Here is a 26986-nt window from a genome sequence, read left to right on the forward strand (position 1 = left end):
CATTCAGATATATCTAAGTTGAGCTCCTCTGAGACCCTCCCTTCAGCTGTTGGGTCGGTAATCCTAATGCCGAACAGGCCCTTTACCCAAACAGAGAGGCACATGGTAAAAGGGCCGTCTACAAGGACATAAACAGACCTGAACAACTGTCAAGCCGCTCAGTCTCTGAAGTGGCTCTGCAGGTAATCTGTGTGATTTAAGATTGTGCATGAGGTGATTGCCTGGCAGTGTCAGCAGGGGGATACCGCTGTCATAACCCTTCTCTAGCTTTCACATTGAGAGAGAGAGAGAGAGAGAGAGAGAGAGAGAGAGAGAGAGAGAGAGAGAGAGAGAGAGAGAAGACTCTGATCGCCATGGAAACACATAATCTACTCTTTCAGATAGCAGGAGAGGAAGGTGTGAATATGGGATACAGCCACACTCATATGGTCTCTATTATCACATGCATGATTTAATCTGCACATCATGCTCTCTCAAAATTATTCTGGAAAACGAGTCTGTTGTTTTCACTTGTAAGCCACCGAGACCGTTCACATACAGTTCATGTTATACAACCAAGCAGTTCTTTCAACACACATGGTGAAACAGAACTGAACAGACTGACAGCATGACTACTGTTGGCTGTTTGTTGACAACAGTAAATTACATGTAATTGAGTTTAATTGCAACTTGACAGGTATGCAGCTCTTGGGTGCTCTTGTTAATTTGTTAAAAGGGATGTTTACTGATGTTCAGACTTTCATTTCAGCCATCATGTTAGCATTACATTTCTGTCCTTTGCTGAACTGTAAACTTAGATTTGTAAGCCTTTCAAGCAACAGATTGAATCTCATCTAAAATGATGTTATGTGAGCTTAGACATGAAGTTGTGTACAAATTCTGACACTATGAATATGACATTATTTAGTGTATGTCCATTTTGTTTTGTTGTGTTTCTTAATGCATGTAGCAGATTCTCAAAATGTATACAGTTTTTGGTTTTCAGGTTGTGCTTCTGTGTTGCCTGCATTGAAACAATATTTATCTCATATAATAAACATTACAATGAGGACTGAGTGATAATTACTATAACTTAGCCTACTTTTAGCCAAATCATGTAATTGTGATGTGTCTGTAATGATTTATCTATCATTACCAACAAATTTCTGCACAAATTAGTTTTGAAATGATTATTATTAATGGTTATTTTCATTATCAAATAATTTCTCAATCATTTTTTCAATTAATGGAATGGCTGTTTAGTCCATAAAATGTCAGATTATGGTGAAAAATGTTGATCAATGTCCCCAAAATATTCATCTTATTATCACAGAGAGCTGAACACACCAGAAAATATTCACATTTTAGAAGCTGAAATCAGAGAATTTTGATATTTTTTCTTTAAAAGTGACTCAAAACAATTAATTGATTATCAGAATAGTTAACAACAGTTAGCAATTAACAACAATTTTGATCATCAATTGATTGTTTTAATCTATCAAGAAAAAAAAATCTGAGTTAACTATTTTCAGTTCTTTAACTGTAAAAATATGCTGGCTTTCTCTGTTTTATTTATTTGTAAATTCATTGCTTGGATTTTGGACCGTTAGACAAAACAACCAATTTGAAGAAATCACCTTGCGCTCAGAGAAATTGTGATGGGAATTTTCACTATTTCCTGGCATTTCATAAACTAAACAATCATTTGATTAACCCAAGAAAGAAAAATCATCTCCAGATAAATTAACAGACAAAACAATAAAATCCTTTAAATGAAGGACTCAGGGCAAGTAATTAAAACTTGTTGTTAAATTGTTGTATTACTGTCATTCATTTCTTGTAATGTATGATGGTGGTTTTGAACAATTTGATTATTTTATAAGTGATTTTGCATACATTTCCTATATATCTACGTCTTGGTTTCAAAGCATTTTTTCTCCAGTGTTTTAATGGGTCAGATGTTTATATTAAAACTGACAACCATAGATGACTTTTGTAACATCAGAAGCAAGAAAATATCAAATGGTCCAATGTTATATGTGCAGCTCCCATTAATCCGCATCAGTCTAACATTAATATGTTTCATTATTCCTTTTGTTCAGTTGGGGCTTTAAGTGCTCTTTCTCAGCCTCAATTGACTCTCCTGAGAGCAGTTAAATGTTTCCATCATTTCTTCATCTCTTTCTGATAGTATTACACACACACAGAACGCACCAGCACACACACGTACCTTGGATCCATCCACGCTGATGATGCGGTAGCTGTTACGCGTGCTGTCGTAAAAATAGGAGACTGTGACCGCCTGCTTACTGGCAGGGACCCAGTTCTTCTTAGTGGTTGGGTCGATTTGGAAGACATGGGCCCTGGTGGTGTAGATTGGCTGCTCCCTGGAGAGAAGAGGACAGAGGACAGGGACAATATGAGAGACAGATCACTGCAGATAAGACACACAATATGTAAGATCAGAAGACAATATCTACTGATCAACGAGCTACATTTCACACTGTAACACACCCAGATACAGTGTGTACTGAGTTCTTAATATCTCTCCTCCATAATATTATGCCTGCAGAGACACTGTTGTGTCTCAAGAGACGAAGAGTCCCAAGAGTCTCGGTAGGGACAGGCAGGTGATAATGTAACACAAACCCTAAATCCTTATAGCAACCCAAAGCCATTAGCACATCAACACCCCCTCCCCTCTCATAGGTGACAGTAACACATATCTAGGTGTTTGTGTGGGTCCGTGCACTTGTATGTATGTGTATGCAGCACTCACATCTATTGTCTAATGGAAGATTTCCCCTGTGCACCGAATATATTCAGGACGATTATCTACCCGTGGCAACACAGTCAAACAAGAGAGGACTCACTGACTCCTGAAAAAAAAAAAAAAAAATCACCAACTTCTAAATGTCCTGTTTTGAGTGAAGAAAAACAGAACTCTGTTACTCTCGTCATTTTTCTAAGAAGAAAGCAAACAAATATGAGAATCAGCTTTATTGGCAAAGTATGTGTACACACACCAGGAATTTCATTGCTCTCAATATACTATCCTTTATGTACTATGTACTAATGTATTATCCCTACACTACTACACCACGTCATTCTGATCATACATTTTTACACTTGACCATGAATTATATTTGCAGTTAAACATCAACAAAATTCATTTTTGTTTTGTTGTATTGTGTTGTTAATTTTGTTTTATGTACTGACAACGGTGGAAATACACTGAATTGGACATCAATTGGATTATTTTACATATGATTTTGTATACATTGTGATCTGTATTTGTAATAAATTTTGTATATTAAAGATAAAACATGTAACATCCTAGCAAATTCAAAACATTGGAGGAGGTAGTTTTCCTCGACCTCTTCCCCAGACTCAAAGCTCAGATGGGTCACCAACAGGTTGCATGGACACAGACCTCCAGGTCCATGGTGTTAGCAGCTGTCTGTATATGCATCCGCTTGTTAGTATAATCGAGTCCTGAACCTACACAAGTGCAGAACAAGCGCAACATTATACTCCGGCAATGACAATCGACAACGAGTCACAGTAAGTTGCATTAATTTTTTTTATAACTCTGTCAGTTGCCTGTGAATATTAAGCTAAGCCCGATATCCCCAAAACAAAAGCCCACTGCTCCGAAAATACGCACTTTTAAAAGATTATTAATGATTTCTTATGACTCACAAACAGACACTTACTCATTCTGCGATCATTAGCTCCAGGTAAAGTGAATAAATGTGAAATGGGCAGCGTGGTCAAACCAAAAACAGACTGGAACAAACAGTTACGCAACAGACTGGAAATTTCCAAAGCAGAACATACTGGCTATAGTGGTGTTTTATTCATTTTAAAACTTAGTATGCTTCCTTAATCTCAGATGACATATCGTGGTCATTTTATAATTTAGTACACTAAATATAGTACATATTTCTGCTTTATTATCATGTTATACATTTCAGTCATATCAGAAGAGCATTTTAGCAGTGTTTTATTTGGGTGATACTGTTTTGTGTTTACCACTCAGGGCTAAGTGACCATGGTGAGGAGCATTTCAAGTGAAATTAAACCATGACAATTACAGCCAGCAGTTATGAAGTTCTCCCAACAGCAAATACTGTAGCAAAGAGCAATATGAGTACTATGAGGACTAAAGGCATTTTAAGCTATTAAAGTCAATGGTAAAGTAATGTTTTCAATTAAAACCCTGAAATTAAGCTTGCAATAAAACCAGTGGAAAATCACCTCCATAGAGCAAACTACAACTGTATTGGGAAACATTATGTTAACATGACTTCCATCATGGGAATAATAAGTAAATGAAAACTCTGCTGAGCCTCCCTGAGTCATCTTGGTTACCAAATATTAGCCGGTATTTACATGACTCAAGTTGAATTTCAGTCCATCCTAATAGTACTGCTATGTCCAGTACTGAATCTTCTTACCTAATCCAAATCCTTCTGACTCCTTTAAACTTCTAATATCTATTTCAATTTAACTTACAAACATTTTTAAGTAAAAAAAAAGCTGCACATGTGAGCATTTTACCAACTTGGAGGCAAATTCGAAACTGAATTAGCTATCAAACCCAACTCAACAATGATCGTGATGGGGAAACGGTCAAAATCATGTCATCTGTCTCTGAGAGGGTGAACTAATCTGCCCTCCAGCAAAGAGCGGCTCGCTGCCCGTGTGATTCAGAAGAGCATCAACATGGGGTTGAAGGAGCAGGATCAGACCGCCTGTTAAACTTGAATGACTGCAGACTGAAAAAAAAAAAAGTGGAAATGCTCCTCCTCTTGATGACATACACAAAAACACAGACACATCTCTCTCTCTCTAGACACTGTGATTATCCTCTCTCTCTCTTTGTCACTCATACATACACACACACCCATATACACCATAGTCTGAATTGGATATCGAGCAATGAAAGCTGTTGTGAAATATGTTCAGATAATCCTCTCCTCCTCTGCCTATGTTTTCTGTTTAAATCATCCAAGTGAACGGCAACAGCAATAACACTATACACTTAACTGCTCTGGTGTAGTATTCATATGAGAATATTTATCATTTATCATTTTTAAGGCTACAGCTACACTTGTTAAATCCAGTCTCATAAAAGGCCACATGCTTGGTCTCTTATCCAGCTATTGAGTTTGTTTTGATTAATAAACATGTAGAGAAGAAAAATATTTATATGTTTTTAAAGACAGGTATTTACAGTTTCATACTTTTCTCACTTTAACAGACTCAACATCAAGAGTCGTGTTGTCACATCCAAGAATATTTCTAGGATGTTGTTCAAGTGCAGCGTGTGGCAAAAATATCCACACTTGCATGCAGTACACTCAAATTCTCAGTTCCATACAAACTATACAGTCACACTGTGTGAGCACCGCTGCTCAAAGTGAAAAACTAGTTGCACTTTTCTTTAATGGCAGTGCGTCACAGATACTGGACCCAGCAGGTTTAAATTATCCACTGGAAGTTCTCATTTCAAAAGGTGGGTGCAGGAGGTTATGAGGCTCTTCTGTAAAGTTCCAAGAGTGAGGAATAATTAAGTCGAGTGGCTGGATGAGAGGGAGCAGAGGACACCTCGAGAATTCAATAATGGATGCAGATGAAGAATGAGAAAGTATTTATCTTGTTGGAAATCAGAATGTGAAGGGAATGCATCTCTCAGACAGGGTGAAGTTTACTTGTCGCACACTACTATTACACTTCTCCTTATAGCTTACATGGAAAATTTTATATATCACCTCTGATTCTTTCTCAGTGTTTCTCTTTGTGTTCTTATCTTGTTATCAATGCAGTAAGACATTTTATTGGTTTGTCCGGGCATCTTTTGTGTGTTTAGTCACCCTGTTCCTTCTTTTTCTTGAATGTTCTTAGATATTCTTCCACGTCTTCTCTATGGGTCTAACCAAAGAAACATCACTACGAAATTTATTCATGCATCATATAGTGATGGAAGCTTCATTGACTCCACACACTGCTCACTGCTAACTGACCGATAAATTAAGGCTGGGTACTCTTACCAAATCTAATTGTGTGCATCCTTGAGGTTTTAACAAATGAGTGCATTTTCACCCTAATAAAACATTTGCATCTTTACTTATTTAAATCCTTCATTATTTGCATCCTTGGTTATGCTAGATAGGTATGTTTGTCTGCTGTTTGGAGTCCTGTACATTTTTTCTCCCAATTTGTTTTGTTTGTATGCATTATTTTCACTTCTAATTAATGGTAAATTGTATTTTGGTAGGCTGTAAAGTGAGTATTTCTTCACTGAAAAGACGTCACCACTTAAAAGACATTCAGAACAGGTTGAAAAGTAATAGTTTCTTTCACCAAGTATTTGAAGACATTGAAAGTTCACATTTAGACAATATTTTGCCTGGATTTGCATCAGTGACATTTTTCATCCTCTACAGGGTGTAGTTAATTCTCAGTCATCACATTGGACCCTCAATAAGAAACTACATCCAAATTGGCCTTGATGAAAGTCCATGTCTAAGCCGCTCATCTGCCATGTTTTCCTGTTCACTTTAACTTCTTTGTTACTGTTTATAATACATCCTGAAGCATATATACCAGACTAGTCAAAGCTGTAGTCAATATACCAAGGTACTTCCGCACGTGCGTTAGGCTTCACCAAGAAGCTTCTTGTTGGCAGCATCTTGCCTATGGTTCCACATTTATGACATTTTATATGAAACATGAAATGGTTTGAAATTATGTCTTTGGCTAGACCAGATTTCATCTACCAATGAAATGTGAGAAATATATTAACACTTATTTGTGAATCTAATACAACTGAACAACTTATTAAAATGATTATTTGTGTTTTGTGACAATGTTGTAATTTTAGCTGGTTGAAAAGAGGGCAAAAAGCAGTCTTATACATTCACTCCAAATAACAGCCAGTAGTCAACTATAAATTAACACTGAAATCCTGGTTGGTTCTCACTGCACATTGCCTCCCCACTTAGTTACAAACATGCTCCCAGGAAAGAACTTTATATGCAAACTTTCTATGACAGTTTTGTATCGTAAACCAGGTGAAATTCTGATACATGGTGCTATTCTTTCTTCCTCTACTTGCTTTCCCTTCTTGGCCTGCCATTTATTTTGACATGAAAGGTTTCAACAAAATGTGTGAAGTGGGCACCAGGGTGCTGAGCTGGACACAGCAGCACAGCCACATAATGCTTGGCGCAGCAAAAAAATCATTCATGCACAATAAAAACCATTACAAATATTGCATTTTTTTTTAGAGCGCAGGGGTGTGCTTAGAAGAATAAGCCTAAATCCAAATCATCTGAGAGCATATTCTTAAAAAGTTACGAAAATTATGCCAAACACACAGCTGTTAAACTTAGCAGAAACATAAACACATCTCCCCCTGCATGGCAAGGCTAAAGATTTCATTAAAAGGGTACAGATGGTGCCATTGTTGTTGTAATGCATTACAGAACTGGCAACAGCAAGTTGTCAAGAGGACATTCAGTTCAGTATTACTTTAATGCACTACTATGTGGTCCCGCTGCAAATAATGTCAGACAGACAAGCAGGCAGGCAGGCGGCAAAAATTCATGAGCTAATAAAGCTTTTGCTTCCATTGGGATTATGGTTCTCACAGAAATGAAAGCCTAATAAATTCACTGTCCCCTTTAAAGCCTAATCTCAGTCTTCATCTGTTTTGGGAACAACAAAACCCATTATACAGATCACTGTTGTCGCTTTACATACACACACGCTCACACACACACACACACAGACACACACACGCTGACCTTTGCAGTGGCAGTGTCTGGAGCCAGCACACACTGGCAGGGGAAAAGAAGTGAAAGGCCACTGCTGAACACATGGATGCACTCACACAACTGTTGGTGGAATCCAGTGATCTGCTTTTCCCAGATAAAAAGCATTAGGTTGATTGATTTTACTGGATAAAAAAAGAAGACGACATTTGGGACTTTATGGCCGCTGAACTCTTTTCTCCCGCTGACTGTTGGGTGCTCTGTCCCCATCTGGTGCTTTAAATTATTTACAGGTGTGTGTGTGTGTTTCTGTTTGGGGGGGGAGCAGGTTTGAGTGAGTCCGCACTGTCTATGCCTACGTACACCTACACACCCACCTCAGGCCCATCCACACTGATGATGCAGCATTCGTGTTGTGTACAGGCAGAAGAATAAATTAAGAACGAAAGAATGTGCTGACATCCAGATACACGAGGACTAAAAAACTGTTGGGAAAGCTCAGCATTATACCTTTAAAATTCAAATACAACATTTTTTTTTAGATTTAAAAGTGATACTTTGCATTATTTGAAGTGGGGTTGTATGAAGTACTTAGCAAAAGTTAGTGTATTTGCTACAGTAGATGACGGTCAACACACCATCAGTTTTGAGAAGCAGAAAGGGATGCCAGCACGGAAGTTAGGCGGTGAAGTGCTGTGGACAGTTTTAGCCAAATAAAAAAGGTCCACCTCAATTTAATTAGAAAAAAAAAACAGTTTAAGTGTACACTATATTTAGAATACTTTCACTGCTTTACTTTGCCATCAGCCTTTTCCTACAGGAAACCGCTGTTACACAAGCCAAATACCACTCTCTCCAAAGCAACCAAACTCCATAGGCAAAATCAGTCATTTTACCTGGTAGATCACAGCAGTTGCTGGTCTATCACAGCCTCAATCTGTTAATTGGTATTACTGTGTGACTTCTGTGTTTTAAAAGGATAGTTTGAGTTCACCAAAGTCACACAATAACACAGACAGATAAAGACAGCGGTAGACCTGCAGTTCCTGTGTTCTGCAAGGTAGACAGGCTAATTTTGCCTCTGAAGTTTGGTTGGTTTGGAGGAAGTATTATTTGGCTTATATGACTGTGGTTTTCCTTCAGAAAAGGCTGTTGGGCGGCAAAGTCAAGTGGTGAAAAGTGTACACGTACACTGACTTTTTTTTTTATGTGCACCTTTTTTAAGTGGCTGAAATACCTTTTGTTTCTGATCCTGTCCACAGCAGTACACTGCTCATCTTTGGTGCCGGTGCCCCTCTCTGCCTCTCCAAACTGGGGGCATAAGTGCTGACCTGCATCTGCTCTAGCTAATACAATGACTATTGATAAGTATGTCATACAAATCCACTTCAAATAACATGAACAATCTGTTTAATTCATCTACATCACAAAAAGTCATGATTGCACTGTGCTTTCAGTTCTGAGGAGGGTAAATGTTGCTACAGTACCTCTGAGGAATATAGAGCAGCAGTATTGTGAGTGATGCACGACTAAGCCCGCCTGCCTCTTGTTCTCTTAAATCCTGTGAAGTGTTGGCTTGATGACTACCCAGGGTTTACCTAAGCACAGTATTCTCCAGAGTTTTCAGTGAAGTTTGCTAAGAGAAGGATAATCCTGCTGCTTAAAGAAGACATTTTAAGATGATGCAGGATGACACCGTGTCCTGAGAGGAAGTGTGAATAACAGCAGGCTGCTTGTATCCTCGGCTAAGAGTTTTGATGGTGATTTTAATGCGAGGGGTTGCAGTCACGTTGCATTCATGTTCTGCTACACCTGTAGAGTTCAGGTAGGTTTTTCCATAGCAAGTGCAAGAAAACAAACTCAACCAGATTCCTGAGTTTAAGATTCCACTCCAGGCTCCTTCCCCAAACAAACTTTCTTCACAAATCACAGTCATCTGCTTCTCTGTCTGAATGAAAGAGACACGTGTCTCATGTTGGTTTAGTTATTGATCAACAATTTAGGTAATCCAAAACTGTCAAAACTCTAACAGGTGTCCTAGCCTGTTTCACAGGAATCCTCTGTTTCAGGAGCTTCAGGTATGTGCACTGCAACATTCTTCACGTTCCAACAGAGAGTGAAAATAATGTTTCTTTACCAGCTCCAGAAATTCCACAACATACATGTGAAGCAGCACATATAATTAAACAAATGTAGATAAATGTGTGTAAGGGTTAAATCCCAAAGATGAAACAGTATGACCAACATTATCAAAATTATCAAAATTATTAGTATTATTGTGGTACACACCAAGTTTTATATTGAAAACCTCTCAAAGATTTAAAATGGCATCATACGCTCTGCGATATCAGGTTTTCACTGGCACCAAACAAAACCACCTTGCTGTTGGGTCTGTGTCTGAGAGACTTGGTTAATGCTGGACAGTATTTACCTCAAGTTTTTAACAGCAATGTAAACACGATTTTAATAATAATTAAAAATTTTAAGTGTAATACTAACGAGGACTGTGCAATATATTGCTATTGTAACTTCTCTCAATCTAGTCATGAGACTAGACAACATCTTAGATTTTGGATATTGTTGTATTATATGGCATAACTGGTGTTCAAGGCTACATTACAGTAAAGGTGTGTAATTCTCTGAACTTATCAGACCGTTCTATTAAGTGTCTTTATCTACTTAGTCATTGTATCCACATTACTGAAAATTATGTATCAAAAATCTCATTGTGTTAATATTTTATGAAAGCACCAATTGAGGTCATTTTTTGGTCCAAAATAGTACATTTGATTTTGTCCATATTGCCCATTCCTAAATATATTGGGTAAATTAATTAATAGCACTGCATCCTATTCTATAAGATCATGAGAATTTGTGTGTGTTATTTTAGAGAAAAAGTGCATATATATCGTATATCACAGCATAACATAACAATACTGAGATATTATGTATAAGCAGTATTGCCAGCTTTGATCACGGCACATATACTATTTACCATGGCATCGTTATGATAAGCTTATGCTACGTCACAACATTTACTTCTGTCCACAGTTGCAATCATTTTTCACCAAGATCTTGTACTGATGATGATCACAATTAGAGCCTGATTAGTCCTTTCATTGTCAGGTCTTGAAATCTGCCCGTGCCATAAGGGAAGAAAAAATCCATTGATGGAAAACCTTGGTAATTCAGTATATCCAGGTAGTGAGCTGACCTCATTTTGGGGCACGAAACATTGCTGAACCTCGACCTGATCGACTGAAGCAAGCCCACATCATAACACTGTCCACACAGGCTTGTACAGTAGGCACTAAGCATGATGGGTGCATCACTTCATCTGCCTCTCTTTTTACCGTGATGCACCCATCAGTCTGGAACGGGGTAAATCTGGACTCATCAGACCACATGGCCTTTCTCCGTTGCTCCAGTCCAATCTTTACGCTCTCTAGCAAATTGAAACCTTTTTAGCCTCACTGATAAGCATATTATAAACATATTAATCACTGTGATGATTATCTAATGGAAGTCTCTTACCTATATGCTTATTTAGGTAGTGAGTTTTTTTTTGGCCAGGCAGTGTATAAAGAGAAACATATCCTTACGTAAAGTTGTCATGATACCAAAATAAACTTGGATAAAATATTAGTACTAAGCTATTAAAAAAACATTAGTCCATACCTCTTTTGATACCATGGCAAAAAGAAAAAAAGTCCTAGGCACACAAAATAAGACCATCTTTTTCTTTTTTTTTTTTACATTAAAATAAAAAAAATAATAATAATAATTAAAAGTCTCTGAACACTGTCTGGTTTTGCTGCAAGCCAAATTTCAGGCAGGACAATTAAGACTGAACAGAGGTCTTAAAGGAGCACTTAGATCATTTTTTAATAGTTTAAGATCTTTCGATTTTATAATTAAAGGATATAGTGTAGTTTTAAACACGTGGTATTGAAAAAGTAACAACATTTTTTACAATCTTGTCGTTATGTATGCTGTAAATTTGATTACTCTTGTTCCTTTTACAGGATACTTTTCAGAAAATCCAGTTCAGACTTATTCTTAACTGGCAGTATTGTTACAGAGGTGTCAAATCTCCCTCTAAATGGGTCAGCAGAGAGATAGCATCAACACACAATGTCTGGGTTTTACACCATGCTTGGAGTGTGAAATGGGCTGAAGACGAATAAACTCGTCAACTGTACATCCAGGTACTATTTGATAGAAGACCCACGGGCACAATGATATGAATGAGCCTGTGACGCTATAATAGGATCTCTTCATTAGTGAGACAACATCTCTGCCAGTGAGACTTCATAAGGTCACTGGCCTGTTTAGAAATGTGTTGTCCCCCTTTAGATCCTCCAGAGGCGAAACACAAACATGAACAGACAATTTCAGTGAAATGCACCACATTATTGTCAGTTGCCTGATGAAAACACACACAGCAAACTGTCTTATAGACAGAAGACACAACCTTGGGAGCATTAAAGGTTGTTTTCAGCAATCTGACTTGCACAATGTACAGTGAGTGAACACATTACATTACTACACCACTTCAAGTGCTGTTCTGTCAAATTTACAATGGCCAAGTTATCTTAATGACTACATACACAAAATATGCATTTTTTTGCATGTATTCTGAAGAAGACAATATTCCTGCTAAACTGTTTACATGGCTAATGAAAATGAATGCGTCTTATATTCCTGTTTACATTTAGCCATGCATACTCTGAGAAAATGCTATTTTATTTTGATGCAAAGTTTTCCACAGGTGGCGAACTTGTTCGACTGTGGGAACAAAGCCTCCATCTTGCATTAGTTCAGCCACGTTCTTGAGAGGGTTGGTGTTGTGATATTTGTCCATATCCAGAAACCTGTTGAGATCAAATTCTCTCTGTGTTCCGTCTCTGACCATAAATGTGGGCTTTTCTTTTGTGCATGCATCTCTACCTCAACCTTACAAACTGTTAGCTAGTTGTTTGTTTACAACACAAATGGTACATGGACAGATCACTGACAAGGTGTGTACCACACTGCCGTAAAAATCCCAACTGAGACACATATTCTGAATCCGCTGTATACATGTTCAAAGACTGCTCCTGAAACCTGACCATTAAACATGTCTTAATCGGAAAATGCTCCACTCAGAATAAGGCCTAATTTAGAATATCTGAACAGAATACGCTGTTTACGTAACCTGTATCAAATTCAAAATATTCCTCTAAAGCAGGCCAATCACCAGGGTATTGTCATTACTTAAGATCATATTACCAGTAGAAGTATAAAACGCAGTCCTTGAACCTACATGGTCTGACAAATACAAGGAATGCACAATTCTGTCTTTTCATACAACTTCAGTGACAAAAGCTGCATTAGTCACTTGTCAAATACCTACAGTGCAGTAGGTGGAGGAACACTGACACGTATAATTCCTCACTTTCCCTGCCAATGCTAACAACAATACACCAAGTTACAATTGACTTTTCTGTGGCATCGAGTAAGAAAAGAACATCTTCTCCCAAATCTGTCACAGAGGGAAAATGAGAAACTTCTATCTAGGTCATGAGGGGCACAGATATGGTGACTGTGGTAATATGAAAACGGCAAATTAGAAACAAATGTGTTGCGACAACCAAAGCAGAACTAATTTGTGAGCATAAAGAAACTGAATTTAATAACTTGAATTCTCATTAGCTCATGTAATCCTGTTCATATGCCAGCTGAACAGAGTTGAGGGTCTTCTGCATTTTTACCTGCGAGGCCTGCTGGAGAGCAGAGCTGACTTATTAGTGAGAGCGGCGTTTTGTCAGAGTGAATGAGCAAAGTAGGCAGGAGAGGAAAGCACTGTGGGATCATCACTACAAGACCACCTGGGCTTTTATCGCAATAAACACGCTGCTCTACTAATGATGTCAGGAGGTCAGAGAAGGGCGGGTTTGCCTGCAGATACTGTAGTGCACAATAACCTGGACTCTAAGAACCCTGCTGACTGAGACAAATACTTCATACTAAAATGCTGTCTAGGAAAGATGAATGAGTTTATCAGTTACGAGCACCTTTGCAATATTCTACTTAAAGTCCAGTATTCTTAAGGTTTTAAAATGGTTGTGTCTAAGGTAATTCAGCTTCACTGGATTGTTGGACAATACAACAAACTTCTTACGCACCAAAAAGTCTTATTGACAGGTGTGTCAGGTCAAAAGAAATGAAGACAAAAATCCCACACGGTCACACAAGTTATCTTGATCCTTTGTACTCTCTTTAACATTCGTTCCGGTCCTCAAAACTTAATCAGATAAAATTCACTAACGTCTGCAGACTGAAACGTTGTTGTTAATGTGAGTACAAGTGATCGACAGCGATTGGCATTTTGTTTTGTTCAGCTTCATTCAATAGTATAATATTGATGCATGATATTGTATTAAATTTAGTGCTTAGACGCTAGTAGATTATAATTAGCTGACAAATCTATTAATAACAAACCTGATAACTGATTAATAACTGCTAGTGATCATTTATGATGAGTTGTGAGCTCTTTTTTCCCCTCAGGCTATTTTATTTGAAGGATTTTCAGAAGTATGTACTATTTCACAAATAAAAGCTAAGGGATTTTAAGGTGGGGGTCGCAACCCCCAACTTAGAAAGGAACCCCTGGACTAAACAATTAATTAACATAATTGCTTGACTAAAGGTAGAGTAAAGGATTCTGGACAAAGATACTTGATTGCTGAGTCACTTCCTGGTCGGTCCAAGTCACTAACCCAAAGTGTCAGTTTTTGGTGACCTGCGAATGACACTCAACAATTAACTAGCTTCCTCCAGAATCGCTTGCTCTAACTTTGATCAATAATTACTTTAATTATTGTCTGCAGCCTAATTTCATTGTTATTCTATATTTTACAATAATAATATTATACTATAGACTTAAAGGTCTAGTGTGTTAGATTTTCTGAGGATAGTTTAACATACTGTAATCTGTAATATTACATTCATAATCAGATGCAATATTACTTTTTATCATGGTACTTTTCAGTATGAAAGCCAGTATTACTTTCAGTGTTATTACCAATACTAATTTTTCCAATTGTAGTTTAATTTAATTTAGTTTTTTACCTAACTTCTCTTGTTTCTATTGTTATTCTATTAGGCACTGTTTTTTGCATTTATTGTGCTTCAATAATGTATTGTTTTTATTCTTATGTTGCTATAATTTTGGAGCAATCTCTGGCACAAGTATTTCCATTGGAATGACTAAAATCATCTTATATTATTTAGGCTATTGGTAGAATATGGCAGAAAATGATATTCAGAAGTATATTTCCATTTGTGTATAATTACCTGGAAATAAAAGTTGTTGTGTTTTCACTACCTTAGGATGAGCCATTTACAGTATATCTACAGAAGGTGCTGGTCCTCCTCTGTGGAAGCCACCATGTTGCACCACCACAGTGGCCAAGAACAAACAAACCAAAAAACTGGTTCTAGATAGGGCCTTTTACATTTTGCATCAGCTTCATGGCCACCGTAGGGGAGAGAGAGACAAAGTATTTGCAATCTGCAAGCTCACCACTAGATGCCACCAACTCCAACACACTGATCCTCTTACTCTCACCACAGTCCATTTCAAATTATTTTAACACTGTTTCAAACTGTCATTATTAAAGGTGACCTTCATTATAACTACCAATGTTTTGGCATCATACAGTGAACTGAGCTGTGCCTCATGCCAGTACAGCTCATTAAACTGGTGAGGGAGAGAGAGAGAGAGAGAGAGAGAGAGAGAGAGAGAGAGAGAGAGAGAGAGAGAGAGAGAGAGAGAGTCCCATGCAACAAAGGCAGCAGGCCAGATTCAAACCAGCAACCACAGCGGGTCCTCCTCCATCCCACTGAGGGAAAAGGATGCAGAGCCCAACTTAATCTGAGAGCTCGGAGAGAAAGGAAGTGAGGAAGTCTCCACAGAAGCACAGCATGGCAGCAGATGGCCTCCTAGGCCTCAACCATCTGGTGAGGAGACGTCCAATCCGCCGTCAGTCTGTCCCCTTTCATTTACCCATGATTCTTAAACAGTAGGACCTGCTTCTAGTACCCTGCTACACCTCTGTAACCTCCAGCCCCCTGTCACAGACGGAGAACACACCCTCCGATTAGGCTTACAGTCCACTCTCCTGCCCGGGCAGCCAAGAGACCCACTGCCACGTCACATGTCACAGAGCCTAATCAATGAGTGTTAAGCCTTAAGCTGTCACTCTCTGGCCAGCCAGGAGATTATCATCTATCCCTGTGTTAGGGCTGCTCCAAGCGTGGCTTATTTTAAATAGCAATATGCTGATTGCATTGCTGTCTGTGTGACCGCTTATTCAGTAAGAAGGGGCTCTCGGGCAATCTGAGCTTTATTTTGGTATAATTCCGGAGATGCAGCACTTAAGCTGTGAATCAGTATTTAAAAATACAATTACCATCACTTTCTGTGCCACTGTTATTATTAGAATTTCCTCACCATTTTTTAAATTCAGCAATTTCAGATTACATTTATTTGATTCATTAGCCATGCTGCAATCATAAACTGCTATAATTTGGACTACAATGATGAATAACAAACGTGTCAGTGTCAAGAGGGTACCGATAGATTCCATGATCAAAAATCTAAAGAGAGAGACAAGATAATGCAGGTGTTAAGACTGTGTGCATGTTGTGTGAGTTATGGTTAATCTATAACTCCATTTAGGAGCCAAGAGATTCAGGGACAAAGGGACACCTGAGAAAAAAAATCCAGCAAAACCCGCACCACAAACGATCTTTAGTTCCCACCGCCAAACACACTTTAATCTTTATCGACTGGTCACTTAAGGCAGTGCACATTGCATCATTGCCAAGTGTAATCAGGAGGTAATAAATTGCACAATTAAGTGAGCATGTCAACTCAATCTTAATTTTAACTTTCGTCTGAGAGAAACTGTTTTCTAATAGATCTAGAGCCCAAAAGACTAGAGCTGAAACAATTAACTGATTAGACTATTGACAGAAAAATAATCTGCAACTATGTAAATTCTTTCACAAGGGAAAAAAAATCAAGCATTCCCTAGTTTCAGCTTCCCAGATGAGAGGATTTGCTGCTGCTACTTGTCTTATTCAATAAGAAAACAAATATTTGTGTTATTAGAAATGCTGGATGATGGAAACAAGCAATTTAATGATGTCACCTTGGGTTTTAGGACACTATGGTCCTAAACATGTTCCTAAAACAATTAACTGCAGATTATTCAATAATTTAAAAGACCAGTGTGTAGGATTTAGTGGCATCTAACAGTGGGCTTGCAGTTGCTATCAGCTCATCTCACCCTCCCCTTCCATGCACGTAGGAAAACCTACAGTGGCCACAACACTCACAAAACATTTCAGGCAGTATGTAACTAGAGGTACTGCACCCACTGTAGGTACAGCTCATTCTAAGGTAACAAAAACACAATGATTCTTATTAGCAAGCAATTATACACAAATAAAATCTTATGTAGTGGACCTTTAATTAATTTTTTAACCAAAAATATTAAACATCTGCTGGTCGTAGTTTATCAAATTTGAGTATATGCTGATTTCCTTGATCTTCTATGATAAATAAATTGAATATTTGGGGGTTTAGGGCTGCAGGTCAGACAAACCAAACAATCTGAAGTCATCGCCTTAGGCTCTGATAACTAATGATGGGAACAATTTCTTGATTAAAAGAAAATTAATCATTAATTTGATAATTCAATTATAGTTTGTCATTTCTTAAGCAAAAATGTCTCTGAGAATGGGCTCTGACAACTTATGAGGGGCATTTTCACTATTGTCTGACACTATAGACTAGACTAGACTAGACTAAGCAATTTATTGATTCATTGATAAAATATTTAGGGAATTAATTGGTAATTAAAATAATCAGTTGCAATCTTAAACAAATTCCTACTAGTTGTTGACCCTGAGGCGTTTGTTTCCGCCTTCCAAAAAATATTCAGCTGTCAAGTGAAACTACTGGTTGGCACTGACTGAAACCAGGGGACTGGAAGAAGGAAACTTGTTGCCATGTCTGTGTCAGTACAGTAGGTGTGACCTCCTGCTTCGCTGCTGCTGCTGGTCCATTGGGCCAGTTTCATGACATAACACTAAACAGACTCTCTTCAGTTTCAAACCTGCTTGATGAGTAATCAAAACTCTTGCAAAGGAGTCAGGACTGTCGAACTGGTTTCTTACATATTAAAAAAACACATCTGCCCAGGATGACGAGCACTGTGATATGTAGAGCCACTTTTTACTTGATTAGTGAGCATCAATTCAGCTTACTACTCACACCTTGCCTAATATTTTTACATAAATCAAGGTCTCTTAATGTCACAGAGGGAAGCATTCATGAAATTAACATAAATTAATTTGATTCTGAGGAAATAATTGAACAGAGCTGTTGTTATTGCTTTTTCCAACTAAAAACAAAACAAAACATGCAAACACTCTAGAAAAAGGAAAACTCAGAAATGTATGTAGATGTGAAGAGAGCTGGCGATTGCATAACTATGGCACTGAGCCACAGAGTCAACATTCACACCACAGTAAGACTATGGAGGCAAAATAATGTACTGTACCCAGTAAACAACTGTGGGAGTACACCACTACCTCCAGCCCTGTGGACAACACACACACACACACACACACACACACACACAATCCCAGAAGTACCATCTCTCCTTATTAGTGGGCAGTGTTGACTCTGACACCTCCATGTATCATAACCCTCTGAAAACCATGTTCCTACAGACAGATAAGGAGGAGCTGAAGAGGGATTAGGCAGATCCACCTGATATTCGGATCAGAAAATTAAGATAAAATTCATAATGAGAAATATGGCATCAAACATTTTCACACATAAAATCGGAATATCTCAGACAGCAGCTGAAGTCACCTCTTTCGCCCCCCCACAGTCAAATAAGCTGGCTATGAGAGAGTATATTGGAGTCTTCCTAAGCTCCCAACACGCATAGACAAGAGCATGGGAACAGCGACTATGATAATTCAAATTTACTGCCATGTAAACTAGACAGTTGTGGAGGTATTTTCCCATATTTTCACCCCAAACACGCACAGCATTTCAGTCAGTGCAGGTGTCATTAGAGGCGCTCTGAAGGGCAGCGCTTTCTGAATTACTCACCCCATTGCCGCGGACTTGAGGAACAACTCCTTTTTTAATATATGGGCTCTACTGCCTGTGGGTTGAGAGGAAAATTTATGTTTTTAAAGCTCAGTCAAAGTCCGCAGATGATTAGCGGTCCAAAGAGTTCATTCCCCGTGCGCCAGCTTCGAACAAGTCCTCTTGCCGCTGAGAGACAACTGAAATATGAGAGCACTTCTTCGTAAACTCGATTCACCGGGTCGTCAAGCTCTCGGTCTCACAGAACCCCAGTCATTTCAGGAAGTTTTTTCTCTTCGCTTGTTTGTTTTTCCTCCTCCGACGCGCAGGAGAATAAATCCCACTTCGGTACGGCTCCTTCCTCGGTGTCTTCAAACAATCGGCGCTGATGAATTAAGTTAATGTTTGCGTTTCGCTGCTCGCTCGCCGCGCGGAGTTTCTTCCTCCCCAGCGGGATTGTGTTTCATTGAAGGGCAGCAGCAGCAGCGACACGGAGCGGCTTCCACCTGCTCACTCACACACACACACGCACGCACGCACGCCTGCCGCCTGAGTGAGCCACCCACACTCTTTAAACCTGTGGTGGTGTCTGCGGTTTCAGTGAGAGTTTCAGCCCAAACTGTGGTCTGAAACCACGAAATAATTAAAACCGAAAATAAATGACGAACATTTGCGGTTATTAAACGACAGACAGCGGCTGGTTTTATACTTTCAGGTGTACTTACATGTTTTAAGTGACTTCGACGGCTGTCATGAATTAACGGTTATAGCAAATTTATGCGTTTAGTTGCGCCGCTAAATTCACGTCTGTAATTAATTTCTTGGGTTTAAAGTCGACCGCTGATATGACATTACAGACTTTAAACGGTTTGATATGAACCGTTGGTGCTGTTTCTAACTGGCAGCCATCAATCACTTTCAGGTGCGCGCGCCCCCGGAACCATTAAAATACGTTCATTTTTTCCGGGGGGAGGCTTTTCACCGACGTACTGGATGTGGAATTTCTTCAGTTAAGTCGTTTCATGCAACGATCGCTAACAGCATTTATTGAAATACAGGTGTGTATTGAGAGATAGCGTTAAAATGCTTTTATTGTGTTTTTTTATGTAGCATGTATGTTATCACCGACTAGCTAATCCCGTCCAGAGTAGTCTAGTTTTCATTGTTCCGCGTGGGAAATTTGGCACGCATCCTAGCAAATACAACAAAACTGACGTTTCCGCCGGTAAACAGAATAAAAACTTGTATAGCTGTTTTGCCGTTATATTCAGTGGTTGCACTTATTTCCATTAGAGGTGATGTTTTTTACAGATTATATATTTAGCTACAGTTTAAACGCACCGTCGTTTTCTTAATTTGCATCGTGCAGTGTCACTATAAATTCTGCCAATAATTTATACTGTATATCGACAAGTATAAATGCATATACTGTGATCATCCACTCTGTATACATCCATTTGATATCTTTTTCTTTTCCACTGTTTGTCATGTTCATACAAAATGTCGCTGTACAACGCTGTTGTGTAATGCTAACTAGATTTACTTTGTGCCTAGCTTACAACTTGCAAATACTTCATTTGTACACAGTTTTTATGTTGTTTGGTTCTTGGACTGTGTATTGAAGAGAGAAGCAAGAATCTGACGATATGATACCCGTCATGATGCAGGGATTATGATTCAATATATTGTGATACTGTAAGCAATGAGCAGCTATTGCTATATGTATAATCTAATTGTAGGAAAACTGTTATAGTGTGAAGAGCACACCACCATGTACATGAAATCTGAGTTAAAAGCTTATTTTTTTATGCAATCAGAACAGTGAAGATTAAAAAACTTGGCCACGGAGATATAGTACAGTGAAAAGCAGCAACAGTCACATCAAAAAGAGAACTAACTCTATGGCAACTCTGATGGGATACGCTACAGCAAATACAGAAAGCTTTTAATTCACAATGTTAATGATGGTAGAGGGCTCAGTGGTTGATGACTGTCAGCCATCGCAGTGGATGAGGGCATCGTCCATTGGCCCAACCCTCCTGTGTAGTGTTTGGGGCTTTAAACACAACACAAAATGAACAAATCCACAAATCTTTGATTGTTCCGTTGTTACTGGTGCTTCTTGTATATTTTTGTATCATTTTTATCATATTCTTGTGTACAGTCCTGTCTGCTCTTCACGTTGTTCAAGTTGTTCTTGTTCCTAGCTGTTATGTCAACTCTATATCTGTGAGTACATAGACAGTCATGGAAAACAGGAGTCAAATTCCTTATATGTGAACATGTACTTGGCAAACAAAGCTGATTCTGATCCATCTGTCATTCCAGCATGACTGAGACATCGGAGAACCTGCAGAAATACGAGGAGATGTTTCCCCACAGATTTACTTCAGAGGACCATGAATACCAGCAGTATCTGAGCCGGCCTCCTGACCCCCCACCCATTGTCGAGGACTGGAGGAGTCGTGGAGGAGGAAACCACAGGGGCAGGGACAACAGGTAGTGCAACATTAGCTTCCGTTGTGGTCCAAAACGGCTTCCTCAAAATAATATAATTTACAATTTTTTTCATTGTTAAAGTTGGTCCAGTATTATTCAAGCTGACTCTATGACAACAGGATTATCTAAATGTTAAAGAGAGAGAGCTAGGTGATGGATGGAGTGACATGATTTGATAACATCACTGTAATGTAGCTTACAGATATTAAATGCTAAAATACAGTTAAAGTGGTAGTGAGTGCTCTTCATGTCCTCTGGCTCCATTGGCTCTTGAGTTACAAGTAGATAGAACCCAGTTCTATTTAAAGTTGTACAAGCATGGTCTGTGTTTTTAGATTTTCATCATGAAATAGCCATCTAAATAAAGACATTTTAACTGCCAGAGGAGTGCCTTGGACCTTGCACTTTTGTATTCCCTACCAAAGAGCACCTTCATTACACGTTTGAACTTATTAACACTCTGGATTTTTTCTTTTTTGTAGAGCCTTTTAGTCAAAAAGGGTTACTTTACAACTGACAGGTTGTAATTTTACTGTTAGCCTTTGAGTTCTATTTCAAAGAAGTTTGACTAACCTGGGGATCTGTTTATAACCTGTATTGTCTGACTGCTTGTGCTTTCACTCCGTTCTGAGATCACAGCAATTACTTTGGTTAGAACCATGTTATCATAATGGCTGGCACTACAAAAATAAAACTCACGTTGAAATAAGCCATACTAAGAAAAGCTGCACCAGGGCGAAAGGAGCCATTACATAACTACATTCACAGGCTGAGCAGTACGTCTCATGATTTGTTAACTGCCTATAAAATGGATGGTGCTTCCCTTTTAAGCGATACAGGTTTAACTATTTTGAAAAATAGTACTGTAATGTGTGCAACAATGAAAAATATTCCATCAAAGGTCATATGGTGTAAGAATCAGAAATGTATAAACTTTCTTGGAGATGTGGGGTTGAAAACATTTTAATTTTCCTTCTTAAGGTGGATTCTATTGTTTTCAACCAAATTGGGGTACAGTGATAATATGCATCTTTCTACATTATGACATCCTTCACTATAAAAGACAAAAGCAACAGCTATAAAACATACACATAATTTTAATGTGTGAAAATAATGAGACTAAACAAAGGCAAGTCCATCAAACAAGTTCCTTTACCATCCTGTAAAGGAGGAACCCACTTTCCTTAATTGGGGTAAAAGGTCAGGGAAACCCAGTGAATGAACACTAATAATTATAATATAATTAGTTTTGGACAAACCATTTCTGGGCAATGTATGTTTAACTGTCTTTCTAGCTGTCTTTTTACATGCTCCATGTAATGCATGCATAAGTACCTGTTGTCCAAGCTCGATTATTAATTCTCTCCATCCATAGGTACCGTGACCGTCGTGGACACGGAGGTCATGGGTGGGGTGGAGGCCGAGGTTGGGGAGGAGGCCGAGGCTGGAGAGGAGACGGGGGCTGGAGAGGAGATCATCGTGGGCCGCAACACTGGCAAGACAGAGACAGAGACCGAGACAGAGACCGGGACAGAGACCGGGACAGAGACCGGGACCGAGACAGAGACAGAGACTGGGATCGAGACAGAGACAGAGACAGGGACAGAGACAGGGACAGGGACAGGTACTCGGGACATGGAAGTGGGTATCAGTCAGGCCCTCCAGGCTCCAACCAGGGATACAGCTCCCATCATCAGAGACCGCATTATGACCGCTACTGAGCTCTACTGCAATCTCTCAGGTGTTGTCAGTATTTATAGTATTCAGTCTTATAAACTGCATTGCAATACCATATGTGGCAATGTGCACCTGTTGTTTTTTTTGTATGACTCTCTTTGCCACAGTCTGATAAGCAAGGGCTGAGCAATAGATCAATATCAGTAATTAACTGTTCATTATTGTAATTGTGTGGAACATTTTCAATATTGTTACATTTTTATTGTCGGATTTAAAAATATAAAGGAAATACTCAGAATTATTTCTGTGACGGCAGAAAATGTTCCACTTACAGCTTCCATACCTAAGCACTGTAACTTATTCTTGTATTACTCAACCCTGTAACTTCATTACATTTCTGGGAATGATAATAGGACAAACTTACAGTTTTCCATTGAAAATTACACTGAAAATACCATTATTCTTTCTTTCTAATATTTAAGGTATGTAGGCTGTTTTAAAGAATGTCTGATTATTACATTATAACCGGTTTAAAAAAATCACTCAGGATTTGTTTTTGTGTTCAGATAGTTTTGCCGCTCATCTTTTACATGCTTTGATATCAGGGTGTTAATGAATTATACAGTACAGTATTGTTGCAAACAGTGAATCTGAGAAAGTCTATTTGTAATGCAGTTTTATTTTTCTGTGTCACAACATTATATACGGATACTTTTGAACTGAGCTGTTGTCAGTAAACATGTATTTTCTTAAGTACTGGTGTCTGTTTTGTGAGGTTCAAAAATAACATCATCAGCACACTAACGTCAAGTATTATAGGGATTTTGTTGGGATGCGCCAATTGCAAGGCCATCATGAGCACTTGCAATGAAAATCTAACCAAGACAGGCAGTATCATTTTGCTTATCATTAAACAATTATTGGTCCTTTATTCCGAAAGGCGTCAGTGCTGTATTCATTGGTAATGATAATGAATTACATCTTATATGTTAATGTTACTTTGTTGTTGTACAAACTTGCTTACATTGTTCTTCTTCTACTGATACTATCATTGCAACCACTACCCAGCATGCTCGGCATATCGTAAAAACCCTTTGACCCTTCCAACAAAAATAAGTAGCCCACAATTCTATGGCCTCACATGGTAATCCAGAAAGGGTCACCAACAGTAGAAGTACATTACTGTGTTGGCCAGCTTTTAGCTCATAGACATGTACATGCTGGTGTGCCATATATCGAACTCTTCTGACCGCTCTGTTATTAGAGATTTGGCCATCAGTAGGAACTTATATTAAAGCTGGAATGACACCAATATTCTGGATTTAAAAAATTCTGATATCTGTATTGGCTTGTATTCTTTATATAGAGCATAATGTACAGAATGTAGAATAAACTTTATTGTTAAACATAACATCACTGGAACAGTAGATTTTAATCTGTATTTTTAATCATTATAAACACTAATAATAATATTTTTTTTAAAAAGACCAACAGAACAATATAGGAAATTGCTGACTATAAAGCTAAAAAAATAAAAACAATCTGGATGGTGTTCTATTAAAAATGTTTTCACATCCGCACATATTGGACAACATTTATGCTGACACTCATATATACTGAATTAGCTGTGATAGGCCAATATCAGGCTGATAATATTGATTGTGCTCTATCCTATATCACATTTGTGTCTGGTCCATCACAGCCTGATCAATTTCTAATGTGGCCCCTCACATGACAAATTTGATTTCCAACACTTTTTAAGGGATTGATACTATTTCCAAGTATTCAAGACTATATCAGACCAGTGTTATCCTGGTTATTTGGGACAACTGGTAACCTGTCATACTAATGTTGAGATGATATATAGCTGATTCATATTTGAATCAGGTCTATTTATATACAAAACACATTTAGACCATTTGCAGCTGTGACAAATATTAAATCTGCTTTGATAGAAGTTGTGATAGCCCCACTGCACCCTCTCTAAACTTTAAACTCTCATCAACAAATGAAGATGTAATTGTGCTTGACTCAAAACACTCGCTACAGGCTCTGAAGTCAAGAAGCCCCATTTCACCAGTTTCATAGTTTGAGCCTTTAATGTCAGCCTAATGGATGGCACATTAAACCACTTGGCCTGAACAACTGTTCTGTGTGTGGAGGGAAAGTAGCATTCACAGTAAATGGCTCAGAAGAAGCCAAAGACCAATAGTTCACATTGTGAAAAGCAACTGAAATATTTATGTGCATCATTAATACATTATTGCTACATGCATCATTGGCTATGGCACATGTAGCTCATTGCCTAAAGACGTCGGCGCTCGTGTGTCTCAGTCCGTTCACAGCAGATCTCAGTTCAGTAACAAATGGTGACTTTGGACCCACTGGCCCACTCCTCTGATCCACAACACAAGCAGAAGCATTCTGCATTGTTTTATCGCAGCCTGAGTGCCATTCTGCGTGAGGTGTCTATTTATGGCCCTGGCGAAGACAGGGTTAACAGTTCATTTGGACTTGAGCAGTGCAATCAGCTGTGATGATGAGGGAGGGAGGGAGGGAGAAGTGTGTGGGGGATGTGCTGAAACTGGCACGCAGTGAGGAAGGCTGCCATCACCACTGTAATCAGTTTAGATAAGACAAACTTCGGCCTAAATTGGTCCATCTTAACAGCACAAAGACGGACATAGATGGAGCCGGTAAAAGTAAAATTGGGATTTTTCAGCAGGAAATATCAAAATGTAACTGTTGCACTTTGGTGAAATGGAAAAGAAATTAGATAAGTGTCTAGAAAACAAACATGATTATGAGTTAAATGGTTAAATGAGGGCTCTCAGGCTCTCATGTCTGTCTGTTAAAGGACCAGTCTGTAGGATTATAATGGTGAGCTTGCAGATTGTAAACACCTCACGCCCCCTTCCTGTATGAGAAACTACAGCAAAAGACACAAAAAAAAAAAACGTGAAAGAGAGCCAGTGTTTCCTTTGTCCGTTCTGGGCTGCTGTAGAAATATGGCAGTTCAACATGGCAGCCTCTGTGGAAGAGGACCCACAGCCTCTGTAGGTAACAAAATGAGCATACCAGCAAAACACACCAATTAACACGCTATATGTGGTTTGTTTAATCAGTACAAAAATCAAGATGCAAAACCAACACATTGTTGGTGTAACGTGCCAGATTATATCTCGACATGGTAAATTCCTGAAGCAAACAGGCCTTTCAGTGTATGTATCTGAAGGTTGAAAGTCAAAGTGGAATAGTTGATTAAATGTGAAATGAGGATGATAATAAATATTAGCAAATATAGATATTTAATATAGATCCACATTTAGGCTACATGTAGACAAATTCAATTTTTTAATTCTTTAAAATCTTAGATTATTATTCATTAGGAGTAACAAAGATGGAAAAAATGTTTTATAAATTCATGAGGCCATTTCCTCAAAAAGAAATTCTCTCTGCATTGTATTTCTTTCCTTAGGCCGTAAGACTCCTAAAATCTTCCTCCTCTCTCCATACTTTTATCTTTATGATTTATTATATAGGTTAGCCTAATAAAAAATACAACACAAAAGAAGACAATACACATTTAAAAATACTCACTTAATCCTGCCTCTCAGTAGACAGACAGACAACCATATTTCAGGAAAATGGGGTGGCCAATCAAATTTCACGGGTGGCCGGCACCACCCCTCTAGAAGCACCCCTGGTAGTATGGAGTCTGATAAATTGCTCTTAGTGTTTCAGATAAAAACGAACGTCCTTTCCTCGGGAGCTCGACCCTGTGGAAGGTTCACACAGCTACGAGACTAATCCAGGGTCAGCATGTTAATTCAGTCCTTTGGGTGCTGCAGAGAATTAAGTGTCTCTTACTCATTCATTGCACTCATCTTGT

General features: G+C 38.5%; 2 protein-coding genes across 3 annotated transcripts in view; one reads left to right on the forward strand and one right to left on the reverse strand.

Annotated features, from left to right (window-relative positions):
- Positions 1-19785, reverse strand: part of homer2 (homer scaffold protein 2) — a 49490-nt gene extending 29705 nt beyond the window's left edge. Inside the window, exons 1-2 of one of the 2 annotated variants that reach the window (XM_084713395.1) lie at positions 19644-19785; positions 2210-2366 (exon numbers count right to left, since the gene is read on the reverse strand). In XM_084713395.1, coding sequence (XP_084569521.1) covers positions 2210-2366; positions 19644-19645 — 159 coding nt within the window. In that variant the 5' untranslated portion in view covers positions 19646-19785. Of the gene's footprint in view, positions 1-2209; positions 2367-18939; positions 19451-19643 lie in introns of those variants that run through there. The other variant, XM_084713320.1, reaches the window with a different exon arrangement.
- A 43-nt stretch (positions 19786-19828) lies between these two features.
- On the forward strand, positions 19829-23850 carry LOC146332706 (uncharacterized). The gene is made up of 3 exons (XM_084713517.1): positions 19829-19976; positions 21247-21417; positions 22793-23850. Exons 2-3 carry the CDS (start codon positions 21248-21250, stop codon positions 23136-23138), a joined length of 516 nt encoding a protein of 171 aa, XP_084569643.1. The 5' UTR covers positions 19829-19976; position 21247; the 3' UTR covers positions 23139-23850.
- Positions 23851-26986: the final 3136 nt, after the last annotated feature.

This window comes from Lutjanus erythropterus, chromosome 1, assembly GCF_056507025.1.
Source record: "Lutjanus erythropterus isolate fLutEry1 chromosome 1, fLutEry1.hap2, whole genome shotgun sequence".
NCBI classification, from domain to species: Eukaryota; Metazoa; Chordata; class Actinopteri; order Lutjaniformes; family Lutjanidae; genus Lutjanus; species Lutjanus erythropterus.